Genomic DNA, 25,136 nt, shown 5'->3' with positions numbered 1-25,136 from the left:
TACACCGGGTCACTCATCCATACATCAGTGGAACACACTCTCTCTGTCACTCACACACTATGGGTGAACCGGAACAGCATGTCTTTAGACTATGGGAGGAAACCCATGCAGACACAGGGAGAACATGCAAACTCCACACAGACTGAGCAGGAATCAAACCCATGGTCTCTTACACCACCCAGGCGCTGTGAGACAGTAGCACAACTCAACGGGCCACCATGCCACCCTGCCACCTGTGATGAGCAGAGAAGCGGCTGAGAAGCCTCCCCCAAAAAAGCTTGGTGTGATCACCAAGATCATTTGGGCTGTCTGAGCTGAGAGTCAGCATTTATTCAGACACAAATGTTTTCATTCCAAGTCCTACACATCATCAGTCATCACCAAGTCCTTGTGTAATAAATATAGAGAGAGATAAAAGCATCTACTCAAACATGGAGAAACACTGCAACACAACCCATCATTATAAATGACTGCAGCGGCAAAAAACGCAGAATGAGAGCTGAAGGCGGCATTTCCACAATCGTTTTGTGATGCTCTGAAGGGAAGAATCCTTGTGAGGAAACTGGAGAAGGCACACGCTGTTGCTCTTCGAGGTGCCGTTTCCCTCCGTTCTGAGTTTCTGTTAAACTGCTGCTACCAGAAAAGGGAGAGAGAGGAGAAGAGAAGAGAAGAGAAGAGGCTGGAACGGAGCAGTCGGCATCACTAAATCAAACTGCACGCCCTTTTTGAGTCATTTCATGAATAAGGAATCAGTCATCTTTGCTCTCCAATAATGAGACTCCTTTTACAGCACTCACAGGAAATAAGTAGAAATTACATTTTTATGTGAGCTCATTTGCCTTCGCTTTAGACTCGCATTAGGTCACTAAAAGTCTGCTGCTTTATGATGGTCCACACATATTTGGCTGGCAATAAAGCACCATTTGCCGTCTCCTATTGATTTTTATGTGGATGATGCGCTGGCGTCCGCAATGCGTCCAGGACACTAAATGTACCATCAGCACTACGTTTTTACAGCTCTTGTTTATAGAGGTGGGAAGCCGCTGTGGCAGACGGGGCATCTAGGGACAACCGCCCTCAGTTTTTTTTCTTCCTGTTGGTTTTGCGTCCTGCAAATTGCGAGTTCCCGAACCCCCCGCCCACATCACCCTCAGAAAAAGGCACTGTCCCACACATCCCAAGGGAAGGAGGAGCAGAAAAGGCGGTGGAACAGACCCGAAAAGAGGGTGGAAAGGAGGGACAGCACCCCCTGCACGGTAGACAAAGAGCCTAAGCAAGTGGGGATGCCGTGAAACCTCAAATGAGCAACATTTGGTCTTTGGAAATCATCGCTTTTATTTCTCAGTTTTTTTAAAATATTTTTTAAATGATTATTTCACTGCTTTCTCCAACACTAGCTCCCTGTCCAGGGTGTACCCTCATTAGCCTTGCACCTGGCCTTCCAGAACAGTCTACGGACCACTGCAACTTGATTTGGACAAATGTTTACATATAGGTACCGAGTGAGCGGTCGTTGTCCTGTTGGTCGCAGGTCGCTGTCCTCTTGCACAGTGTTGACACTACCTTTGACGTCCCATCCTCACAATCCACACCGCGTTCAGCAGACAGTTAAGGTCAACAAGGCAGTTGTGATGAGGCCAACTGGTTTACCCAACGTCCAGGAAACTGAATGCTAACTGGTATGGTGCCGTCTGGAAAAGCCAGGTAACACATTTCAAAATAAATGCACTCCACACACTTTCAGAGCCGATTAACAGGTGACAGACAGACAGCAGGAAGTGAGAGAGCAAAGGGCTGAGCGCATGTGAGCATCTGGGATTAACCGGGTTCAGCACGCTGATGGTGCACCGGCAGCAGTGTAAAAATGCCTGTTGATCTGGCATTTTTGTGGAGGCACCACTTTCTCAAGAGAGGAAGGAGCACTGAGCTGAGCCACATCCACGAGGTAGTTAAAGGACTGGTCATCACACAGCCAGTTTCAAGAAAACAACTGTAATTATTAAAGAGGAAGAGTAAACTATGTACATCTAGGTAAGAAAAGTTTGATATTACATAAAAAAAAATCTGAAGCATAAGGAGTTTACAGTATAAATCTTATAATTGTATTAAACTATGATATCTGAACTTTGTAGCTTACTACACAGTAAAACAGCAGTGTAAAACAAGGTCAAAAAGTAATAAAGTCACAACTGTAACCCACATGGGTCACTTGTGACTTTCACAGACGACTCCTTTGGGAGGCTCCATTTCATCATGGTGGACACTGCCATTGCCATGTGAGAAGAGCAGCTATAAAATGCCATGTGTTGTTACGTTTTGAAGATTTAAGACTAGTGTTCCATGTATAAGTGTAAGTTACATGAAGTGCATCACCATGACCAAAGGTGTGTGTTCAGTTGGACTGTGAACAGGTGTGTGGCTAGGACATCCCGTGTCCTTCAGGCTGGACCAATGGCCACTATGTCCTCCCACATAGCATATATTCATGTGCCCCCTGCACTGTAACATTTCCTGGATTATTTTTCCTGTCCTTCTTAAATGAGTATATACTCTAATATATAGTCAACTGTCTTATATTTTCAGTGGTCAAACTAGGTTTTCATACAATAGGACAATGGTGACCTCGTGTGGCCAGTAAGGGAACTGCGTCGATGTAAGCGCCGGGGGGGGGGATACCACTGGGGATGCAGGAGACTCATTCTGGGTTTCATCACCCTAAAATGAATGATGAATGACTGAACTCATTGAATGACTCCAAACTGACACATCTTGTTTATGTTTATAAAGTCTGTGAACTTGGAGTTACATGTCTACTGTAATAAGACAAGGTAAAGAAACTGGGCTGTGATGGACTGGTGTCCTGTCCAGGGTGCATCCTGCCTCACACCCCACGTTACTTGGATAGGCTATGGACCGCTGGGACCCTGAACTGGACAGACAGTTACTGACAAGTTACTGAATGAATAAATGGAAAAATAAGTGGCTGTGATCAAATGTATTATTTGATTACTTTGTAGATGGTAAATAGAAATTTGAAAACATGGTTAAAAGGGCAGAAGATGGCCACATTATATTCAGCAAAGGCCTTGTCTTGTTTCTTTTAAACAATTTGTTCTGTGTAACGTAGTGACACGTACATTAATAATTTGTTGCAGAACTTGGTAGTGAAACCTGGATTTTTTTCCCAAATTTTTTTTTTTTCCTTCTGAATCCTTCAAAACCCTTCTGATTTGAAGCGCCCAGGCCAGTTGGAGCAATTTGTTCCAGCAACACCAGGGGGCGCCGTCTAAAAACGGATCCAGGCTACAGGCTTACGCTCCCGTGTCGCACCAGGATAAAAAAGTAAAGCAGAGAGTTTATTTTTGAGCTTTTTTCTCCATTTTTCATCCATGCCTTTGGTCTGGAGAGCTTCTCTACAGTAAGAGACTCAGAGAGACTTTTGGAGATCAGCAAACGGACCTGCAGGGACATAAGCACAACGGGGTAGTGCGGTGGCACAGCGAGTAGCACTGCAGGCTCACAGCACCTAGGTGGTGTGAGAGGACATGGGTTTGATCCCCACTCAGTCTGTGTAGAGTTTGCATGTTCTGTCTGTGTGGGTTTCCTCTGGGTGCTCTGGTTTTCTCCCACAGTCCAAAGACCTGCTGTTCAGATTCCTCCATAGTGTGTGAGTGACAGAGAGTGTGTTCCACCGATGTGTGCATGAGTGACCCAGTGTTAAGTAGTGTATCTAGCAGTGTAAGTCACCTTGGTGAATAAGGTGTGAGGGCTCATAACACTACATAGAGTTCATGGGAAGTTGCTTTGGAGAAAAGCATCTACTAAATAAACGTAACTGTTCCCCTCACTCAAGGCTCCCAAGGGACATCCTGAGCACCTGCTCTGTCCCAGCTACTCTGGTCTGAGCCCCATCCAGCGGTAGGGATATGTAATTTGTGCTGTTTGCACCTGAGGTCCCTATTCAATGCGTATGAGCACACGTGAGAAGGGGGATATGGAGGCTGGGGGGTAACTGGTCTCCTGCCGCAGTACAGGGGTTGCATCACACTGTTGCGCACCTGGTAACTTCTGTCCAACACCTTTGATTCGAACCAGGTCTCCTTTGGTGTCTCTGCTCTCATTGGATGACTCCTAGAACTTAGTCCGGCAACTATTGACTCACCGCATTAAAATAAACTCTCTAGCTCAGTGGGCCTCGTCTTCCCGCTTCCTTGCCGGTGCTGTGGGTTCTGCTAAGCTTGACAGGGCACCATGTTCCCCAAGTAACTGGTGTCTTCTTCACACAGACATTGGGGGACAAACGTATGTGAATAAAAACAAAATCTTTTAACTCATCGTTTACTCTAAAAGCCATAAATCCCTTATATCTGGGGTGCAGCACAGCACAAGTGACTGTGCCAATACCAACTCATATGACGACAATGAGGGGGGAGGGGGCACCTCCATAGAGACGGAGCTGGACCAAACTCCTCATCATGGCAGTACCGGCGCCGCACCGTTTGCAGCGCTTTTCAGCTAAAAGAAACAGTAGACTTAATACAAGGACCTTGAGTTGTGAAGGTTATCGCAGTGCTGTGCCCCGCGTTCTACAAGGTAACCCTCTCAGCACCGCCTGCACCACCCAAAGCTTTCCAGGTTCGCACACAGCGCTTCTCAATGCACACAGCAATCCGTCTGCGCCTGCTCACAAGCACCATGTTCCACAAGGCCTTTGCAGTGACATCACCCTGTGAGTACCAGTCCGGTGCCACTTTCAGACCTCAGGGGAAAGAGATGGGAACGTTGACACAGCCAAGAGCGAAGAGAGATCGAGAGGCTTGTACAAAACGAAAGCTGCCTTCCAGACTCTTTACTTACCACTGTTCCAATTCCTCACTTGGCCTGTGCAGCATGTCCATTCTGACCCCTGCTGCAGCAATTGGCCCAAAAGCACAGGAACCAATAAGAGTACATTGACACATTTTACTAAGGACTCTATCGTTTTCATTTTATTTTGTGAGAACTCTATAATATAAACCACTGTTAAGGAAAACAAGCTAGCACCTATAAAATAATCAGAACAACCTTTTAAGAACAAATTAATTTCTTTAACTTATAAACATATTCCTGACATTGACGCAAATGCTTTTAACTAATCTGTCCACACACGTAACGGCACATCTTGATATGGTTTGAAATATAACAGCAACATAATCTATACTGACACTATGTGAAAAAAGTTGGCAAAACTGAATTTAAAGAAAAAAAAAAAAAAAAAAATCTTTAAAAACATTCTCACTAAACCACACCAAGTACCACCAGGTGCATAAACTGACAGTCAATGGGACTGGTGACAAGAACACTCTCAGACTCATCAGCCTCAGTGACACTTCAGAGATAGACACTTGACAATGTCTCCCATAATGCACTTGCGTCCACCTGAAACACATATTTAAAATTCTACTTGTAATTTATGACCTGACAGTCCATACTAAAATGTCAAGTACTGTATATGACCAAGTGAAGGCTGACAATGTAGTAACACTGGTGTAAAATGCTAGCAAACCAACTTGGCCCTTTATCATTTACCATCAAGTACCGTAATGGAGTAAAGTCCAAACTCTTCCCTCCCCATGCAACAGTCAGTGGGGGGAAAAAAACAGAACATTTACTAAAAATGATGTTGATGAACAACGAATCTCATGGTTGAGACCAAACTGACCTCAACAAATCACATTCTGGAAGACTTCCAAAATGCCACTGAGCGTCAATGGTTCTCTGTTGTTGAAGACCTTGCAGTTTATGGATTAGTGGGGAGATGGCTGAAGTCAAGGAGCAATGGGGTGGGGGCAGTGCTAGTGACACTCCCCGTTGAGTGACGAGCACTCCCCTCGGGGCGAGGATGACCTGGAGATCCCCCTTTCGGGGTTGTCTGAGCTGGAGCCGCTCTGACTGTGCTGGTCGCCACATGTTGCACCGGAGGCAGGAGAAGCTTTAGTTTTCTCCTTAAAGTCCGTGATGATGACTGTCAGGTCCCCGACTGTGACCTCCAGGTGCTGCGCACTGCTCCTGTCCACGTTCTTCAATCGTGGCCTGGTTGAGCAGGGGAGAAAAAAAATGAAGAAGATTTTTAAAAAGTGGACCGCAAACCTTCACAATGAAGCTTGGCAGTACAGACTAAACAATATCTGTAAACATCAAAATATTGAGAAACACAATGCTCCAAAACAGTTACTAATGTGTGCTAATGCTGCATTCTGTCAAGTACAACACAGCACAGACAGAGTGTGGATGCACACACATAACTATGGGAAACAAAAAAGTACACAAATTTCAAAATCTAGAGTAAAACCTTGCTGGAAATATTAAAGCAGTGTGTTCCAGATGTGGAGAGCCAAAGGAATGAACATGGATATCACCGCGTTCCTTACGAAAGACCACAAATCCTTACCTCATCTTCTTGTGGCTGTTCTTCTTGAGCGTAGGCTCCTTCTCATTCTTTTCTTTATCTGTTTTCTCCTTCTTCTCTTTCTTTGGTTGTGTGGGGGAGGTGAACTGCTGCGTTACTTGCTGTGCGACCAACTGGGACACCGGACGAGGCTTCCTGGAAGAGTCAACGGCGATCGTTGGGTACAGTGAGCGAGAAGAGCACGGAAAAGGGCAGCATTAGGGCAAACGCGCCGACCGAGTCTCACACGATTCCACACTTGAATGCCACACGTCTGATAAGCTGGACACTGCTGAGACCAGAGAGGATGCTGAAAATGGAAGGGCACGATGCAGCGCGATGGTTGTGAAACCATCTTGCGATGTTGAAATGCATGTGGTTACAAACAAGTTGAGGGGCTCCAGGCTCCTCCTGTGCAACACCATGACGCTGCCACAGGACACTCGAGACAGCCAAAGGACATCCGTTCAATATTCCTGCCCAACCATGGGTTACCGCTAATAGTCTCCGAGCATCACGCCGCACACACCATCGCAAACACTGCCTACTGCCAAAACTGCCGATGAAAACTATGAATGCTGAACACGAGGCTATAAACACACAGAGGAACTGAATTTATGACTAAAGGACCCTGAATCCTTCTTCTTATTCATCCCGTTTAGCTGATGTTTTTCTCCAAAGTGACCAACAGGCACCTTGCTCAAGGGTATGACAGCAGTAGGTGACATTTGAACCTCTAAACTTAACAGCACTACGCTCTGAGCTGCCCTACTCAGGCCCGCTCTTGATGCACACGACGATGCAGTGTCATCATGAGGACCGTTCAAGTGTGTATGAGAGTGCAGTGCTGCCTGCTTTCTCATCTGACCCGTTTTACCATGAAGCTATTCAAAAAACATTGGATGCGGTCTGTTCCGACTGCAAAAGTGGTGCTTCTGAATGGCCCATCTGAGCTTGGTCCTGGTTTTGCTCAACACGGGACGTGGACACGCCTCACTCTGCGCCTGTAACTGGCAGGACCATGGGTTTGAATCCCCCCCACAGCACAACATAAATCATCGTAATGACTAATATCTCTCACACACACAGAGTCTGAAACCACTTGTCCCAAGCGGGGTCGCGGCGAGCCAGAGCCTAACCCGGCAACACTGGGCGCAAGGCCAGAAGGGGAGGGGACACACCCAGGACGGGACGCCAGTCTGTCGCAAGGCACCCCAAGCGGGACTCGAATCCCAGTCCCACCAGAGAGCAGGCCCCAGCCAAACCCGCTGCACCACCGCACCCCCCGGCTTTAATCAGACTACGGAAAATATGAAGAGGCTTTTCATATTCATACTTGGACAGGATCTTTTGAAAATAAACAATGCTTTTGACATTCGGATAATTTTTCTTTAATGAAGGTCTTAGAATCTCCCACAGACACACAAAGACTACAGGAACAGAACACAGCTGCTCTTCCATTTGTATTCAGTAAAGGAAGGATTCTAGAATAACTGAGGTTGTGGTGATGCAAGGTTGTCTTGTGTATCCACTGGGCAGTTTATTTACACAGAGACAACACACATGGTATTTTTAAAATAAATAATGAATAAATAAATGTGGTTTCAGCAGTTTGTTCACATTGTACATGAGCATCACTTCAACAGTGGAAGTCCAGCCAATTAGGGCAAACAGACCACTGTTGACCGCGGTATTACTCCTTTCACTGATGGTGTTTTAGGCCATCCGAAATTCACGGATAAAGAGAAAAAATAAGGAGACACGACAAATTCAAGTGGCTCATTGAGCGTGTTGTCAGTACAGCATCAACGTACAATCCGGCGCGCTAAATGATAACATTGCAGTATCGATCAAAACGAGAACTGCAGCTCCGGGGGCAAACACTTCTTGTTAAAACCACTGCATGGAGATCAATACTGCAGGGCGACGCTGTTCACCAACAAATAATCTCTGCTTAATGGAGTCTCAAATGGCGCAATTGTCATATTTAATGGTTTTAAGTAAATTTAGAATTACTCTGTGTACCAGCAAACTGTGGTCTGCACCTGGAGAGCTCTTTACCTCCAGTGTCTACATCTGTTTTTCTCACCATCTCTGATTGCGAAGGTCTTCCATTTCTCCCATTTCTTCCGACTTAAACTTGTCCTACCTTGACTTCTCCCTTTTTACTCCTCTTCACTATTTACCTTTTTGCCAATCACCTCATTTGCCAGCACTGCATACCATGGAATTCCATGGTAGCATGTGGTTCCCCATCAACTGTCCTCTTCTAAAGCAAACCGTCTTGTTCACGCAGTCCACTGTCGCACGGACATTCCCCAAAGCTTCCCACGACTGCTGCATTTTACACTGCACAACTGTCACTTGAGCTTTCTGCACCTATCGCCATCATCGCCATACTCCTCTCACCTGGTCCTGGTCACCCGATCACCTGCTGCAGTCACCGAACCCTGGTTTTGGACACACTTCCTCTTCAAACAGCAGTTTCGCGGCAGTAACACAAGTCATCACCCTTGGAGACTCATGTGTCGGTCATTATTTCATAGGTAAGATGCACAGCACAGCTGTGGAGTGTTTTCCTTCTGCAGAAGAACCGTCACAAGATGTGCTAACTAGTATACACACCACTACAACGGCAGTACAAATGTCACTCTACAACTTGGCAGTTCAGATTTCTGCTTTCATTCCAGGACACTATCATTAATGCATAATTAGACACAAATAAACCTAACCTGGATCCAGTGCAGCTAGAAGTGCAGGATGTTTAACATAGTTCCAGAGTACAAAGTATCAACACAAATAGCAGTAAGACACCCCCATCAAAACCCACAGTATCTGAATTGTCACTGCCTACAAGTCACGTTATTCAGTGTTAAACCTAGCAGACTCACTGAAAGGAACAACAGGACAACACAGGACTAATGGCTATGTGGCTCCAGTTCTACAAACTGGTGCATTGACACAGCACTCCCACAACTCCTCTCCCATTCACAGGTGTCCTCTTTTTGTTGGACACAGGAGCCAGGGCTTGTGGCCAAGGCTATGGAGTCAGTACACAAAACCTTTGACTCTGACCCCAGTAACCCAAAAACTGCTTCCGGCTCAGACTCCACAGTACTGCTCAAGAGTTGCACATTATTTTGGGGATTGACTTATCCTGCAAATATAGACCTAAACCTGTATTACACCTCTAATTTTTGGGGATCAACTTATAAGCCAGATCGACTTACACGCCGGCATATAGAGTACATTTAGTTAGAGTCGGAATTAGTACATTTTTACCGACACCGGTAACCCAATAACTGCTTCTGACTGACTCCACGACTCCAACTCCGCAGCACTGCTTGTGGCACTGCAGTCATCACGACTAAAACAGTCTTGCTTCTTCCACATGCACTCACGTGTCCCAAACCCTCCTTTAATTGGAAAATAGAGAAGAAAAAACAGAAATGTAAAAAAGGCATAATTAATCCAAGCAAAGACTACAACACAATCGATAAAACATTTTATGAAAATTATGACACCATCTCTTCCTTCGCTACACCTTAATCTCGCAAGCAAAGAACACTAAACATATGGAAACACTTTTCAGACGATAAATGTCATAACACAAAATTATTCAATATGAAAATTAGTTTGTAAATCTCCACAGGGTACAAGACAGAGGATATAATTAACATCCCCGAGACCGCTGTCGCAATGGATGGTGTCACTGCCTCTTTCTACTTGGCCATTAAACCTCAGCAGACCCCTGGAAGTCAGATAAACCTGCCCATGTTATGTGTTCAACAAAGAGCTCAAGAGCCCCCCACCCCTCACCCCCTGCTTCATAATGTCGCTCTCCACATCTGTGTCATGTTACAGGATAGCAAACAAATTGTCGAATAGCGTGTTCCATTGTCAATGTTTTCGCTAAAGAACTACAAAAAACAATGCGCACGGAACTCCTGATTCATTGGATGGCTCCACTGTCGAGGCATCCAACTCACAGAATTTCTGTTAGTATGTTATTAAAGTGAAGCCCTTAGCATGACAAGTGTTCCCATAGATAAAATAAAGAGCAGACTGATAGGTGACATGTTTGCTTTCCAGTCTGCTAAAGACATCTGGATAAGGGTGTTATAACAAATAATAAAACTCTCTTATTGATACCAAAGGAAACTGCACAATCACCCCCCCCCATCATCATGGCAACATAAACAGAGTACAGGTGGAGAGGAGGTGAACGTGGGTTTGTGGCTCTCTGGTCCTTCATATAAAACGGTTTGAGTTGTGGTTTTCGTTAGAGGGGCTGTCTGAAATCGATCCTCCTAGATCTCTTACATCAGCCCATGTTTTTCTCCAAAGCAACTTAGAAATCAGAGATGCTTACAATTCCATACCCACTTACATACAGCTGGGTAATTTTTACTGGAGCAATTCAGGGTAAGTACCTTGCTCAAGGGTACTAGAGCAGGAGGTGGGATTCCAACTTGGGCCCTTCAAGTGCAACGCAGCAGCTCCAACATTCTTTCAAACATCTTTCAAACCTTTACTGTTAGAGGTCATCAGTAAACATTACCGGTGCCTTAATTTTAAGTACAACCACTGCATAGATGATGGATTTACCCTACATCAGGACCGCTTCTCTACACCCCATTAACGACTTTATTACTGCTATTTCAGAAAGGATTTACTGGAATAATACCACGCCTTGGGCATGAAAAGAGCATTTAAGTATTACCGCTTCCAAAAAAAAAAGGTGACTCAAGCTAAAAAGACAGTATCGTGGTATTCACTTGAAAGCTCATAATTATCAGGTCATTTGATTAAAATCTGACAAATGCAACACAGGACATAAAAATATGGAGCATGTTTTAAATAACTGTAATTATTTTGATGTAAATGATGAACAATTAAACTGCCTTCAAGTTACATAGATCACACGGTTTTTAACAGTAAAAAGCACTGCCTGTGCCTAAAAGTACTCCATTTGGGTGTTCGGCTTTAAAAACTGCTTCACTGCCTTTTTGTCTGTGATTAATGTAATTCCCATCAGAAATTTTCTTCAATCTGTTATCGACTAGTACCCATAAGACCCTCTGTCCACCATGGCTTTGCCAACAATGACCTACAGTACAAAAGCACCATGAGGTGAAAACAGCTGTCCACTAAGGAGTTATTACACCTTCCATGTCAACTGGTTTTAGTAAAATAAATTTGACAAGATGCAGTTTTCCATTTCTTTTTCATTAAATTAACAGCAGCAATAAGCTGGGTTACATTCAGAACTGATTTCACTCGACTGCATTATTAGCCTCAGCCCTTGTATAGGTAATGCACTTACCAGCCTCCAGCCTTTGACACAGGTAGGAAACAATGAAAGTTTGGGCACCTTTGTCATATTACAGGTTTTACTGATGTTCTAAAGAAAAAGTAAACAACCACAGCAGGGAACAAACGCAAACGTATTTCTGCACATTTCAATGCACAATTATATGCTGACTGAATCCTGCTCTCCAGTGGGTCTGGGGTTCGAGTCCCGCTTGAGGTGCCTTGCGACGGACTGGCGTCCCATCCTGGGTGTGTCCCCTCCCCCTCTGGCCCTACGCCCTGTGTTGCCGGGTAGGCTCCGGTTCCCCGTGACCCCGTATGGGACAAGCGGTTCAGAAGATGTGTGTGTGTGAATCAGCACATCCAAGATACACATGGCAAGACGTCACACCACCTATACACATTGGGGGGAGGGGAGGCACAGACATAAAATGCATCCTGAGCAAAATTCAGGTGAAGACAATTTGATCTTAATTCTCTAACTTTTGGAATATCTGGGGTGTTGTGCACACACTCAACATCCATGGCTTCTCTAAACAGCTGACTGAGGATCTGGAAATAAATGATTGACTCTTAAAAAAACTAGGGTATGCCATAAAAAGGTGTCAAAATGCTTTCTGCTTACAATTTCCACAATCTGAAATGTCAGTAAGAAATGGAAATTATGAGGAACTCTTGAAGACAAGACCAAGAAAAATCTCAGACAGCACTGCTCATAGACTGCTTAGGTACACAAAGCAAACCCCAAGTCACTGCTAAGGGCCTGCAGGATGATTTAGCTGGCACGGAATGGTGACAGCGCTGCTTGCACAAACATGATCTGCATGGAAGAGTCATCAAAAGGAAATTTTGATTTCATCACAAAAGTCAACAATGGAAGTATGAAACATTCTGGAACCAAGTTGGAGTCTGATGAAACAAAAACTGAACTCTTTGGCTACAGTTACCGAAGATATGGCCGAAGAAACGAATACGCTGCCAATTATCAAGTATGGGGGTGAAACTATTATGCTTTGGGGTTTTCAGCGAAGGAACTGAAGCTGCAAAGAGACTGGACATTACCAAAAAAAAAAAAAAAAAAAAAAAAAATCCAAAACATACTTCAAAATCAACCATGAAATAATTCAAGAAAAAAAAAAGGGTAGGTAAGGTATTGGAACAGCCTTCGCAGTCCCCAAACTTAAATATTACTGAAAATCAGTCAGTATATCTAAAACATGCACTGTATGAAAGATGACTTGAGAACAGTTCTGAACTAGATGATTCTAGCTCTGCGAAGAAGAGGGGGGGGAGATTCTGAAGTGAGAACGGAAGACTTATCTGGCTGCAAAAACTGTTCTGAACTGATTTCTGCCAAAGGGGTTGTTGCTGTGTACTGACTGACAGAGTGCCAAGCCTTTTGCACATGCCACATTACATATATATATCTTCCAATCTGTTACATTCAGCAAATAAACAGTAAATGTGCGGAAATATCATGTTTTTTTTCCATTCAAAGGTCACGTTAACTTCTTTCCATTTAGAAAATCAACACGTAATTTAAGAAGGGTGGCCAGACTTTTGCACATGACGATGGCCTTGAGATCAAGCCAATACTGTAATACAAGTCCATCCTACACACCCGTTATTGGGAATCTGTATGCAAGTTTCCACCAATCATGTAATAAAGAACTGGCACAGCTCTCAATATGAGAAAGGACTGTTGAAACATGCTTTACATGGTATTTTTATCAAAATAATAAAAAAAAAACAACCTCTAAAGAGGCACTTCATTTGAAGAGTCAAACAGTAGCGTATACCTCTATTTTGTTGCTAGGTAGTATCCTTTGCTGCTAATTAGTATGTCTACATCTATAGTACTTATTACATTGCAATAAGTTTTTTTTTTTTTTTTTTTTTTTACTGGGTTTATTGTTTTTTGTTTAGTGATTACTGCACTGTCTTGTGCTGCTTGCACATGTCTTGCACACATGCGCTTTATGTAGCCTTCTGAAGGTAGCTTTGTGTTGTTTTATGTTGCACCATAATCCTGGAGGAACATTGTTTTGTTTCACTGTATACTGTACCAGCTGTATATGACTGAAATGACAATAGAGCCACTTTGACTTGACTAGCACCTATGCTGTGGTAGATATGTACAGTAAATTAACCAAACATGTCTCTGGTCACCCTTTAAAGTCTTCTCTGTCTAGGACTGATGGGAATATCCGACTGGAATAAACTGTTTGCAGTAAGCAGCAGCATTCACACATAACCCACTGAAGACCGCTCGCCTCACCACTACATTCTATTTGAGGGAGTCCTCCAACTGGAACGCCCTTCCAGACGCAGCCGCAATGGCCAGCTCATCTGTAGATGGGTGTTACTACATTAGACGGGGCTTTGTGTCTTCTCCACATCTTTATGTCAGTTTTGCAAACCGATCACTTTTAGTCCACCTTTGTCTTGCAGTATGTCCTTTTTCAGCAGTACTACAGGTCGCTTCTGTGCAGTCACCAAGTTCAGGTACATGATCTAAAACACACACGCTAATTCTCTGCGACGAAACAACAACATCCAATTACCACCGCAAACACTAGGGTAGGAAGACAGTACTTCTAAATCAGTGAAGTTGTCATCTCTGAGGTTAACACAGAATACATTGTTACTAATGACCAGGGCTTTGCAGGAGTTTGTGGATCTAGAGGATCTGGAAACCCACATGTTCTAACACACAATGGACCCCTGCTGCTTGCGACCAGGTCACCTTGGTCACGGGTGCTTTCCAGCTGCTCCCAATGCAGCCTGCCTGGTAGGACCAAAAAAAATTAAAGTCCCCATGAAATCACAGCTCCTGCAATGAGTGCACACCGATTAGGAAGCTGCATACTAATAAGCGATGTCTGACAGCTGCCTCGTCTGTTTTGGCAACCCCTAGAACTCCAACAGGCTGCCCGCTTGCTGTGAACTGTTTCTAGGACACTATGCCGACAGCACATGCGTGCCTACCTCAGGACTACCCGACCTCCCAAACGTCCCAAAACAGTGACAACCACTTAATTCAACATATCTATATTATGTCTAGTAAAGCCAGGTAGTGTCCTAGTTAGCACCAGCCCCTCGCAATCTCAGGGAATTTACCCTGAATTAATAGTGTAAGAGTACTGCCACATAACTGGGAAGCACTACTTCTCCTTGTGCACAGGCATCGGCTTTAGTAACAAATATATGTATAAAATTCAAAGTTATGCCTGCAGTGCCAATTAAATAATAAGTTTTTGGCAGCAGATACATTTTAACAGCAAAAAGAACGTTATTTAATGAGCATCTTTTCCCTCTCAAAGGCATTACTGTTAGAAAGCACTGTCAAAGCGTATCCCTGGATCCACCTCCACCCCCAGCTGTGAGATTCCTACCAGGTTCTTCCACCCCCTTCAAAAAAAGGAATGATGTATGACTCTGGCACCACGTTGAAAATCTTTTCGTGCTCCACTGAGATTATAAAGGCTGCTACTCCTCTGTCACTTCTTAAAACAAATATTGGGAGGAAATTTCATACTCAGATTACATCTTTAAAGTGTTTAGCAGAGTCACAGGAGATGAGGATTATGCTTTTAAACAAGGTTAAACAGATTACTTGTAATATGAGTAATTTCTTATGTTTGTTTCCCCATTTATAAAAACAGACTTGTTCCAAATTCTTCCACTTGGCTAAGGCAATCAATGAATGCAGAAGAGTTTAATGCTATATTTTGAGCAGCTCTAAAGATGAGCAGGAACACTGTAAAGTTATACTTAAAGAGCATGTAACACTTTACACTCTCTGGCGAAGTCCTCTCTGAACAACACTAACCATCGAGTTACAAGAAACCCTGACTTGTGTTCACTTTCTGTCCTTCATAAGTTTCTCCCAAGACATTTTATGCCTCATTTAAGCATTCCGGCTTTTACGGGCCATCGCGACAGATCACGAAACCCACATCACCAGTTATATGATACCTCACAGGATCCGCAGCGTCGCAGCAAGCACTAAAAATCACCTCCGTACCAGGTGTCAAGCCAGCAGGTGGCATAGTGGTTACAGCCGTCACTCTGCAGCCAGTAGGTTCTGGATTCCAGTCCCCGCCTGCAGTATTACCCTTGGTCATGGTACTTGTCCAAAATAGAGGAATTCAGAATAGCATACGGTATAAATCGATAAATCATTGATGATTGTAAAGTTAAGTTACTCTGGAGAAACTAGAAAAGTCTAACAATAATAATCATAATAACGTTAAGGGAACCTACATGCGCACCTCTTCTTAACGAGAACAACCAAAGTTTGGTGGAAGTACTGGCAGACAGTAAAAACTACAGAAATAGAGCCCTATTCTGCTCATTTATTAATTACTGCCGCGTCCCTTCCTCATTCGGCACCAGCTTCCAGTGCGACGCGGAGGTGGAGAAACGTCAGCCTGGCGGACGCCGGTGAGCAGAGGAAGGTGCCCATCAAAGTGATGACGAGGTGACGGACCCCCCGCGGACCCCCTCCCCCCTCACCGTGTCGACGTCCCCTTCCTCACGTCACACATCATGCACTTGAACGCCTCGGCGCTGTTCCTGAACGTGCACACGCTGCAGTCCCAGTACCCGTCTTCGGAGGGCTTCGCTTGTCTCTTCGGCCTTCGCAAAACAACACGGAAAATTAATTATCGTTACAAAAAAAAAAAAAACAACAACAATGAATGACGACGACGACGACGACGACAAAAAAAAAAAAGGAAGGGGGGGGGGGTTAGGCAAAGCTGCGCACTCGCAAGCAAGCCAAGTGCGGACGTGCACGCGTATGGAGTCACAACAGGCGCAGAGTCTCTCTCGCGCTCTCGCTCTCGCTCTCTCACTTACACACACGCTTACACACACGTATCGACACAGTACGGGAAGCAGCAAGTCAGTCCGCCATGCCATGGTCACCCGTCACCCAGCCAACCAACCAACCAACACTGACTTCCCTCCGAATACGCCGCACACCGTCCCTGTACCTCAGAAACAGTAAAAACTGTGTGTTTAACCTTGTCGGGCTCTTCTTGTCTCCCATGGTTTTCCAAACTATATTTGTTTTAGCCGAAAAACCTCGACAGGGTTTCGGTTCAGAGAGCGAGCAGGTCGCCCCGGAGAAACGCAGCTCCCAGCTGCGGGGGACCTCCGACCGGAGGCTGGTCACGTGGTCCCGTTCGTCCAATCAGACGAGCGCTGTCTTACACGAGCAAGAGATGTCACATTGTCATACATCCGTAACACATGTCTCGCGCGTACTTTTCTGCGCTCGGCTGCCGGACTGTGCCTTCAGCATGTTTTATCTTAAAGCAACTGGGCGCCTCAGTGTGAAAGTGCAGATCTGCTAAATGTTTGCGATCTCGTTGGCTGCAAGCGATTTGTCCCCAAGGAAATGAAAAAGGACACATTTTTAAATACATCGTTGAGTAATGGAGCGAAAAGTCGTGTCTTACTCTTACGTGTAGCGCCGCGGTACTGTTTTTTTTCCCCACAAGTCAAGAGATGCATCATCATGTAATGGAAGACATCGTCAGTGGGGGTCAGGGTACCCAGGAACTTCATAGTTAAATGTCAACATTTCTAAACGATTAGGTCGTCTTGCATTGGAAAATATGTTCAGCATGATACGCGGAGTGAGTGGAACACAGTAGCAGAAGGAAGGTAGCAACAAATTTGTCTTTTCACGGCCGTAGAAATACGTGCTGTACACCACCAAATTTAATCTATAACTGTAAGGATACCAGTACAGTCTTTTCTTCAAAATCACAGTAGTTGCCTCCAGTACATACGGTTACATAGTCTAGTTTTATTTGTTAGAGGTGTTCCACACTTAGAATAATGCCGTCATTTACATTTATTTAGCAGACGCTTTTCTCCAAAGGGACTTCCAATGAACTCTATGTAGTGTTACCAGCCCACACTCCTTAGTCACCAAGGTGACTTACGCTTCTAGATACACTACTTTACAATGGGTCACTCATCCGTACTTCAGTGGAACACACTCTCTGTGTTACTCACACACTATGGGGAACCTTAACATCATGTCTTTGGAGTGTGGGAGGAAACCAGAGCACCCAGAGGAGACCCACACAGACACAGGGAGAACATGCAAACTCCATACAGACTGAGCGGGGATCGAACCCAGATCCTTTTGCACCACCCAGGTACTGTGTACTGTGAGACAGCAGCACTACTGGCTGTGCGCCGAAGAAAAAACATGTAAGACTGAAGTTGTACAAAATAGGGTTTAAAAAAATAAGCGACTCTTAAAATTTCAACAAGGATATTAAGTTTTCAGACCCTGCTTTGAATCATGCTTTTTACAGTAGTATTTTAAATATGCCGACTCCTCCAGTTATTTCTGTAAAACATTTTCAAAGACAGGACAATTCAATGTTTTTTTTTTTTTGCTTTTAAATTTAGTACATTTTTGTCACTGTTCTGCTTTAAAATTTTTCTGGCTATTGGGAGTGGTGGGGGCACAGGGGTGTGGTGATGCAGCAGGTTTGGCTGGGTCCCGTTCTCTGGTGGGTCTGGAGTTCAAGTCCTGCTTGGGGTGCATTGTGATGGACTGGTGTCCCACCCTGGGTGGCCCCCGCCAGTATGTGCACATGGCCACTGGGAAGGGAAATGTACTTGCATTTCTGTGTGCAGGTGTTATTCAACACTTTATTAAACTCACCTCCATGGTGTTCAACTGTCAGTAATTGATAAGATGAGGAATGTCATACACATTAATGGGATGAATCAGCAACAATCAGCATTCAATATAATTTAGTTAAGAAAAAAGACTGTCAGTTTCATTTTAAATTATTTAATAAGTTAGTGCATTTCTTGTGTGCTGATCGGGGTGGGTCTGGGACACCAGACTGCACTGTGGAGCCTTTCTGAGGTGTTGGGAGCCTAATTCAACAAAACATAGACAAAGGAAGGTGCCCACTTGACAAACTCAATGAAATACCCAGAATGTTGACACCCTGTGGTTGATGTGGTGGTTGGGGTTAAATATTAAGATGCTTGATCTTGAGGTGTATGAACACAATGCCGGATGTCTGTCTCTGTGGCTTCACGGTAAAGCTGATTGGACTGAGTCCTTGTAATATGCACATGGAGTGTAACATCTTGTCCTGTGTATGTTGAATGAATGTATTTTAGTGGTATATTTGAAGATACAAACAAATTCAGTTACAAAGAAACTTTCAGTCTTAACTGTGTTTCTAAGTTGGCAATCAAGTCTAAGTGGTAGTCATGTCATCCTCATTAGTTTGCATCAGAAACTGAAAGCTTGTTTGTAGTACAAAACACCACTTCTGCTTAGGCAATTTTCATAGTGGTTCTACAGAGGCATCGCAGGTAATTAAAGTTATTAATTTATTTGTGTTTGTGAGAGCACCTGCTTGGACCTGTTTCAAATAATTCTTATCGTTTCTTTAAATACGACACATTTTCTAATGCAAATAGTGGTATATGGTTGAGAAATGATGAGTGTGTGTGAGATAAAGTATTTTATATTGCATTGTGCTAATTGACTGCTTATCTTAAATCCATATAGATCTGAATATGTTATTAATTAGACAAATACATATTGTAAAGGTATTTATAATGTATTTACATCCTTTCACTACAGGTTTCAGTTATACAACCCCAATTCCAAAAAAGTTGGGTTTATGAGATTTGCAAATCATTGCATTCTGTTTTTATTCACATTTTACACAGCGTCCCAACTTTTTTGGAATTGGGGTTGTATAACATACTGCATTTTCTCCTCTCTGAAGTGTGATAACATAAATATTTCTTAAAATATCACTCTCTCTCACACACACACAGACTGAAACCGCTTGTCCCAAACGGGGTCGTGGCGAGCCGGCGCCTAACCCAGCAACACAGGGCGCAAGGAACACACCCAGGACGGGACGCCAGTCCATTGCAAGGCACCCCAAGCGGGACTTGAACCCCAGACCTGCCACAGAGCAGGACCCGGCCAAGCCTGCCGCACCACCGCACCGTGCACCCTTTCTTAAGGCATCCATTCAGTAAAATATTAACAGCCAGTAGAGTGGCAGTTCAAGCTTTTCCCTAGACCCAAAAGATTGCAGGTTCAAATCCCCCTCCCTTGAGCAAGGTACTTATCCTAAAATTGTTAGATAAATGTAAATGAATAGTTTTCATAGAACGCGGGTAAGTCGTAGTAGGTAAGTGCCAAAATAAATTCAACTTACACATTTTAAATTTATTCATTGATTTATTTTAGCAGACGCTTTTGTTTTGTCCAAACTAAGTAAGCGCCAGAAAAAGTACAATTTTAGCATTACACATTAATAACTTAGAGGAGACATAGCTGCAGACATGAATGATTGAAAGTCTCAGTAAACCTAGTTTGTTACCTACTACTACTTGCTGCACCGAGGTTCATCGCATAATATTTTAGCACAGGAAATGAGGAAATCCTGAAACAACCTTAAGTAACACGCCAGAACCAATGGAATCCAAATTCAAAATGTGGTGTCGCAAATCCCGCGAGATATTGATTGTGTTCTTCTACAAACGGCTGAGGTGTGTTACGGAGAAGAAGGTTGTACAGGTTTGCTTTGCATACCGCGCCATACGCCGAGATTCATTCCAACCAAGATCACACTTTTACAACAATGCACATGAAAATAGGGCAAAATGGAATCACTGAAGCAGCAATAGCCTTTAATGATCCCATCTCACATAATAAACAAAACATTTGAGAATCGGTCGCGAACTGTAACTATTAACATATCGTGTCTAAAGCGAACACAAAGCCACAGACCCTCGTTCTTCACCCGGACCGAAGGCAGCAAGTCGCACAAAATAGCGTCATTTGATTGACATATTTTTTTGTCCAATAGAGGCGCTGTCAGTGCATCCGGAAGTGACATCAAAGTTAGGAGCGTGATCGATGGAGGATTTTCGCGGATACTATGTCGCGCCTGGATGATTTTTTTTTTTTTTATTTTTTATAAATACGAATTTGGAGTGAATGGTCATTTTCGCTCGCTTTTGTATATAGATGTCACTATATAACAGAAAATTGCCTAACAAGCGGTAAACCGGTACGTTTTTGTTCAAAACGTGTTCGTTTGTGTTGCCCATGGCATGTGTGTTTGTAATCACGACACGAACTGTCGTGTTTTTAGCAGTGGTGAGTGGCAAGGAAGGAAGATGATCATTACGATATAATGTCTGCTTTTGTGACTGACTGTTAGGTTAGGTGCACATATGCAGTGTAGTTCTAACAATGGGTTCTTATCCTAGGCTAGTTGGTGCTGATAAAAAAAAAAAAAAAATAGTCCCTAGTATTATAGGGATTATGACATGATAATTTTTATTTTATGTTTGTGTGCAGGAGTAGACAGCGCTGACTGAACCCTTACGCAGGCATAACTTAAGAAACAAGCTAATTTTTTTTATTTTTTATTTCTAACAAGAGTTGTAAAAAAATATAGTGACTGAATATATTTTTACCCGAGGCTGGTAATGAAACCGTTTTCAATATTTTCCTGACTACTACGTGTTGCAGTGACTACGGTTTTTCTCTTAGGGTTACATACATCACACATTATCATTGTCTCGTTTGGTTGAAGATTCACAGAAAATCCTACAACAAGTAAGTGGGCTTTCTTTCCAGAATTGATTCTGGCATCTTCGGCACTTATGTGAGCTTTCCCTCAATTCATTCACCAGATGTTCAGAGGCAGTTTGTGCAAAAAGCAGCTAGTTAAAAAATGATGATGATGATGATTCGAGATGCACAGGACAAGATGTTTTAGATGCCTAAAAATGCATGTCTTGATTGTTGTAATTCCTTAATTTCATGTTTTTCCTACACTTAGTCTACATCAAAATTTACAAGATAATGACAGACATAATTTACCACGTGTCCTGTTATGGGGGGAGGGAGGACTTGAGGAGATGGTGAGTTTGGGGTTGTGGCAAATCTGGCTGGCTGTTATACACTTCAGTTTATCTTGTGTTTCCCCCCAAAGCCCTCCGGTGTACAGTAGGGAAATTCCTTTCTACATCCTTTGACAGTGTAGTTAAGTGGCTACTTTGTGATTTAATTGTAGCACCGAGGGAATCTGGCTCCTGGTCTCTCCCTTGTGCTGCTGTGTAATACATTAGTCAACACTCCGAGGGCTTCATTAAAACCAAAGGTGTGTAGCTGTTTCGAGAAGGTTGTGAATTGTGTGCCGTGTGGAATTCCCTCGATGCCGTGACAGCAGGGGGATTGTGTTGCGTAGCCTGGGCCCGCTACTGTAATTATAGACAAGGCCAAACCATGTTGTACCTGTCATTAACTGTAACATCACTGTGCACATACCTACTTTTAGGTGCGACAATATCACCAGTGGTGTAAGGTCACTTAACTGGTTCCATGTGTCAAGAAGCTTCATGTTCCAACTTCTCAAAAATATCAACTTTTTTTTTTTTTTTTTTTTTTTTTTTTGCAGGTATTTTTTTTCTAAACTTTCTCTATGCTGCTGAGTGGAAGTGACTCTTTTCTGTAGCCAGTTGGCAGCAAAATACAAATGGACAAGTTAGGGGTGTGGTACCACCTTATTTAACTTCTTTTCAGTGTTTACAGTCCTTGTGTGGTGTTCCTGAGATTTAGTGATACATTCTGCGTGTGTTTATTGGATAAATTAGTCAACAGTTGATGTTAAATAGGAGTTTGCAGAGGAAATTTTTAAAAACCATCGCTTGTGAATTTTGTATGAATTATTATGTTTTTAAAAAGCTGGTATATCAGATTTATTCAAGAATTTTAGACAACCTAAACTGTAACTGAATTGAGCAGCTTCTCTATTATTAACCTTTTGCTTGAGAAGATCAAGTTGAAAGCGGCCAGAAGTCGAAGATCATATCATGCACTTAAGGGATGAGTTGGTCCGAGTTGTGGGACCCCCCCGTAGTTTTTAAATTAATTTTGTTTTTTACAAATTAAACAAATCTCTCAGAATTTAAAAAAAAAAAAAAATTGTAGCTTTATCTTAGGGTTTGGAAAGAATCTATTCAATGAAAAATGTCAGATTACTAAGCTTTTCCTGTATGTGAATCAGTGGGAAAAGTACCATTGAATTAGCGAATAAATTGAGTTAGAACTGTTGTAACTCAGTTTTGGCCACAATTGTGTTCGTAAGAATTGTACAAAATGCTGAACTAAAGTACACTCAGTTGCTTAAAGTTGAGACCGTTCATGAGTTTAACTGGTCTAGTTGTACCTTTCACGCAATGTGTTTCCCTGGTCTCTGACATTTACTGCGTAAAATGTATTTCTTCTCAAAAGTCTCTTGAAATGAATGAATAAATAACGATGGGGCAGTATCCTGAGTACAAACAAACTTCTCACAATTTCTCTGAGGTTTCTGCAGAAAGGAAAACCTGTTTGTGCAACAGGAGAGTTTCTCTTAACTGTCGTCTTGTGCTTTTCACAGTGGCTTACAGGAAAGAGAGAGGGTATGATGACTTCTTTCATCCAGATAGAGGGGTGAGTGAGCTGTGCTTTGCTGTATTCCAGAATATTGTCACTCTTTCATCAAAACAGCCTTAGTAACTGCTATGTAACCCTTGTACAGCACTTCACACTTTCAGTTTTTCCACCTTCATCATTTAAACCTTCACAGGTGATGTATACCTTCTGAAGGTTTTATAGGGCAATAGTCAATTGGAAACATTTTCATTTATTTACTTAGCAGACACTTTTCTCCAAAGCAACTTCCAGTGAACTCTATGTAGTGTTATCAGCCCACACACCTTATTCACCAAGGTGAGTTACACTGCTAGATACACTACTTACACTGGGTCACTCATCCATACATCAGTGGAACACACTCTCTCTGTCACTCACACACTATGGGGAAACCTGAACAGCATGTCTTTGGATTGTGGGAGGAAACAGGAGCACCCGGAAGGAACCCACACAGACACGGGGAGAACATTCAAACTCCACACAGACTGAGTGGGAATTGAACCCACGTCCTTTCGCGTCACCCAGGCGCTGTGATACGGGAGCGCTACTTGCTGTGCCGTTATGCCGCTGTGCCGTTATGCCACCGTGCCACCCATGAAACTGTAGCTGAAATGGCTTTATAGCAGTTTGTCTATGTAGTTGGGAAACTTGTGGCATCTTGTGTAATGGCATGCATGCCTGAGACTGACAGCTTTTAATGAAATTCATCAAGGTTGCAAAGTACTTGGTAATACTGCTATGAGTGACTCAGGCTGTGTGTTTGTTTCTCCAGCTCAGCTGAATGTTTGCGTTCATTAAGCATTACAGTTGACATGATGAATGGATTCTTCCAAAGAGGAAATCCAAGTCAGTGTATACAAGGTAATTTTCTGGTGGTTCTGCAAACGTTCTTTAAAGTAATGTGGTGAGTGATGATGTGATTTCAGGGACCGTATCTAAGAGATCCAAATGAAAGGAGGCCAGGTTTTGGCAGACCCAACGGTGAATACTTCAGAAACTTTGATTATGATGATATTCGCTACTCAAATGGAGGCCCAAGAAGTTACCACAACGATGATCATAGAGGCTACCATGGTGACAGTGGCCACTTTATGACCCAGCGCAGAAGTGGGCCACCGCGACGGGTATGTTGTTCTTTTTACTTGTTTACTGTATTTGTGTGTTACTGCAAAATGGTGGTACTTTCCATTTTACATTTAACCTGTCATTTAAGAGATCTGTGCCATGTCTTCAAGCATTACTGGTAATATATTTATTGAATTTAACTGTGTTTTCAAGAAAAAAACGAGATGCTACTTGCTCAGGCACCTCCTTATATCATTTGACATTTTGAGTTCTAAACTTTTTCAGTGAGTTCAATTTAATGTTCTGCCTGAAGCCTGGACTCAATGGATTCAAACCCACAGCTCTTGAGCTTGAAGGCAACAGCGCTACGTGTGATACAGCCATACAGTAAATTTGCCAATTTTCATCCAGAGAATAAACTTATTTCTATGAAATAAGTGAGAACTGAACTTAATCCCTTGAGGGTGATTAACCACTTTATGTTCATGTGGTCAGTGGTTGTTTTTGACTGCAGTAACAATATATGTTCTACTCCTGTGCACCTTAATAAGTTTGTTCATGTTTCAGTTCGTCATGTACTCCACACACAGTAGCTACATGTAACGGCAGACTTGTAGCATGAATGTTGGAATATATACAGTCATATGCCACTTAACGACGTTTCAGGCAACGACTGAACACATATACGACAGTGGTCCCATAAGACTATAATGGAGCTTATCGACTAGCGATGTAACCGCTGTAACGTCGTAGCGCAACCTGTTACTCGCATGTTCGTGGTGGTACTGGTGTAAACAAAGCTGCGCTGGCAGTCGTATAAAA

The 25,136-nt window shown here is 43.2% G+C and overlaps 3 protein-coding genes across 5 annotated transcripts in view; 1 reads left to right on the top strand and 2 right to left on the bottom strand.

Moving 5' to 3' along the window:
• The window catches only part of ttll1 (tubulin tyrosine ligase-like family, member 1), a 917,975-nt gene that overhangs the window by 345,097 nt on the left and 547,742 nt on the right, over window positions 1-25,136 (bottom strand). The window lies entirely within an intron of this gene.
• LOC108942347 (YY1-associated factor 2-like) lies at window positions 4,976-16,917 on the bottom strand. 2 transcript variants are annotated; one of them, XM_018765652.2, is made up of 4 exons: window positions 16,741-16,917; window positions 16,259-16,381; window positions 6,431-6,583; window positions 4,976-6,072 (listed from the first exon to the last, which is right to left on the bottom strand). In XM_018765652.2, exons 1-4 carry the CDS (start codon window positions 16,794-16,796, stop codon window positions 5,835-5,837), a joined length of 570 nt encoding a protein of 189 aa, XP_018621168.2. In that variant the 5' UTR covers window positions 16,797-16,917; the 3' UTR covers window positions 4,976-5,834. The 2 variants fall into 2 exon arrangements, with proteins under 2 accessions (XP_018621168.2, XP_018621169.2); XM_018765653.2 differs by having other exon boundaries at window positions 16,771-16,917.
• The window catches only part of LOC108942346 (periphilin-1-like), a 39,343-nt gene continuing 34,876 nt past the window's right edge, over window positions 20,670-25,136 (top strand). Inside the window, exons 1-4 of one of the 2 annotated variants that reach the window (XM_018765651.2) lie at window positions 20,670-20,832; window positions 21,364-21,386; window positions 23,215-23,267; window positions 24,176-24,373. In XM_018765651.2, the coding sequence (XP_018621167.1) occupies window position 21,386; window positions 23,215-23,267; window positions 24,176-24,373 (252 nt within the window). In that variant the 5' untranslated portion in view covers window positions 20,670-20,832; window positions 21,364-21,385. Of the gene's footprint in view, window positions 20,833-21,320; window positions 21,387-23,214; window positions 23,268-24,175; window positions 24,374-25,136 lie in introns of both variants that reach the window. The other variant, XM_018765650.2, reaches the window with a different exon arrangement.

The sequence above is a fragment of the Scleropages formosus genome, chromosome 5 (genome assembly GCF_900964775.1).
Source record: "Scleropages formosus chromosome 5, fSclFor1.1, whole genome shotgun sequence".
NCBI classification, from domain to species: Eukaryota; Metazoa; Chordata; class Actinopteri; order Osteoglossiformes; family Osteoglossidae; genus Scleropages; species Scleropages formosus.
Note: the sequence above shows the minus strand (reverse complement) of the source record. Positions and strands in the feature narration are given on the sequence as shown.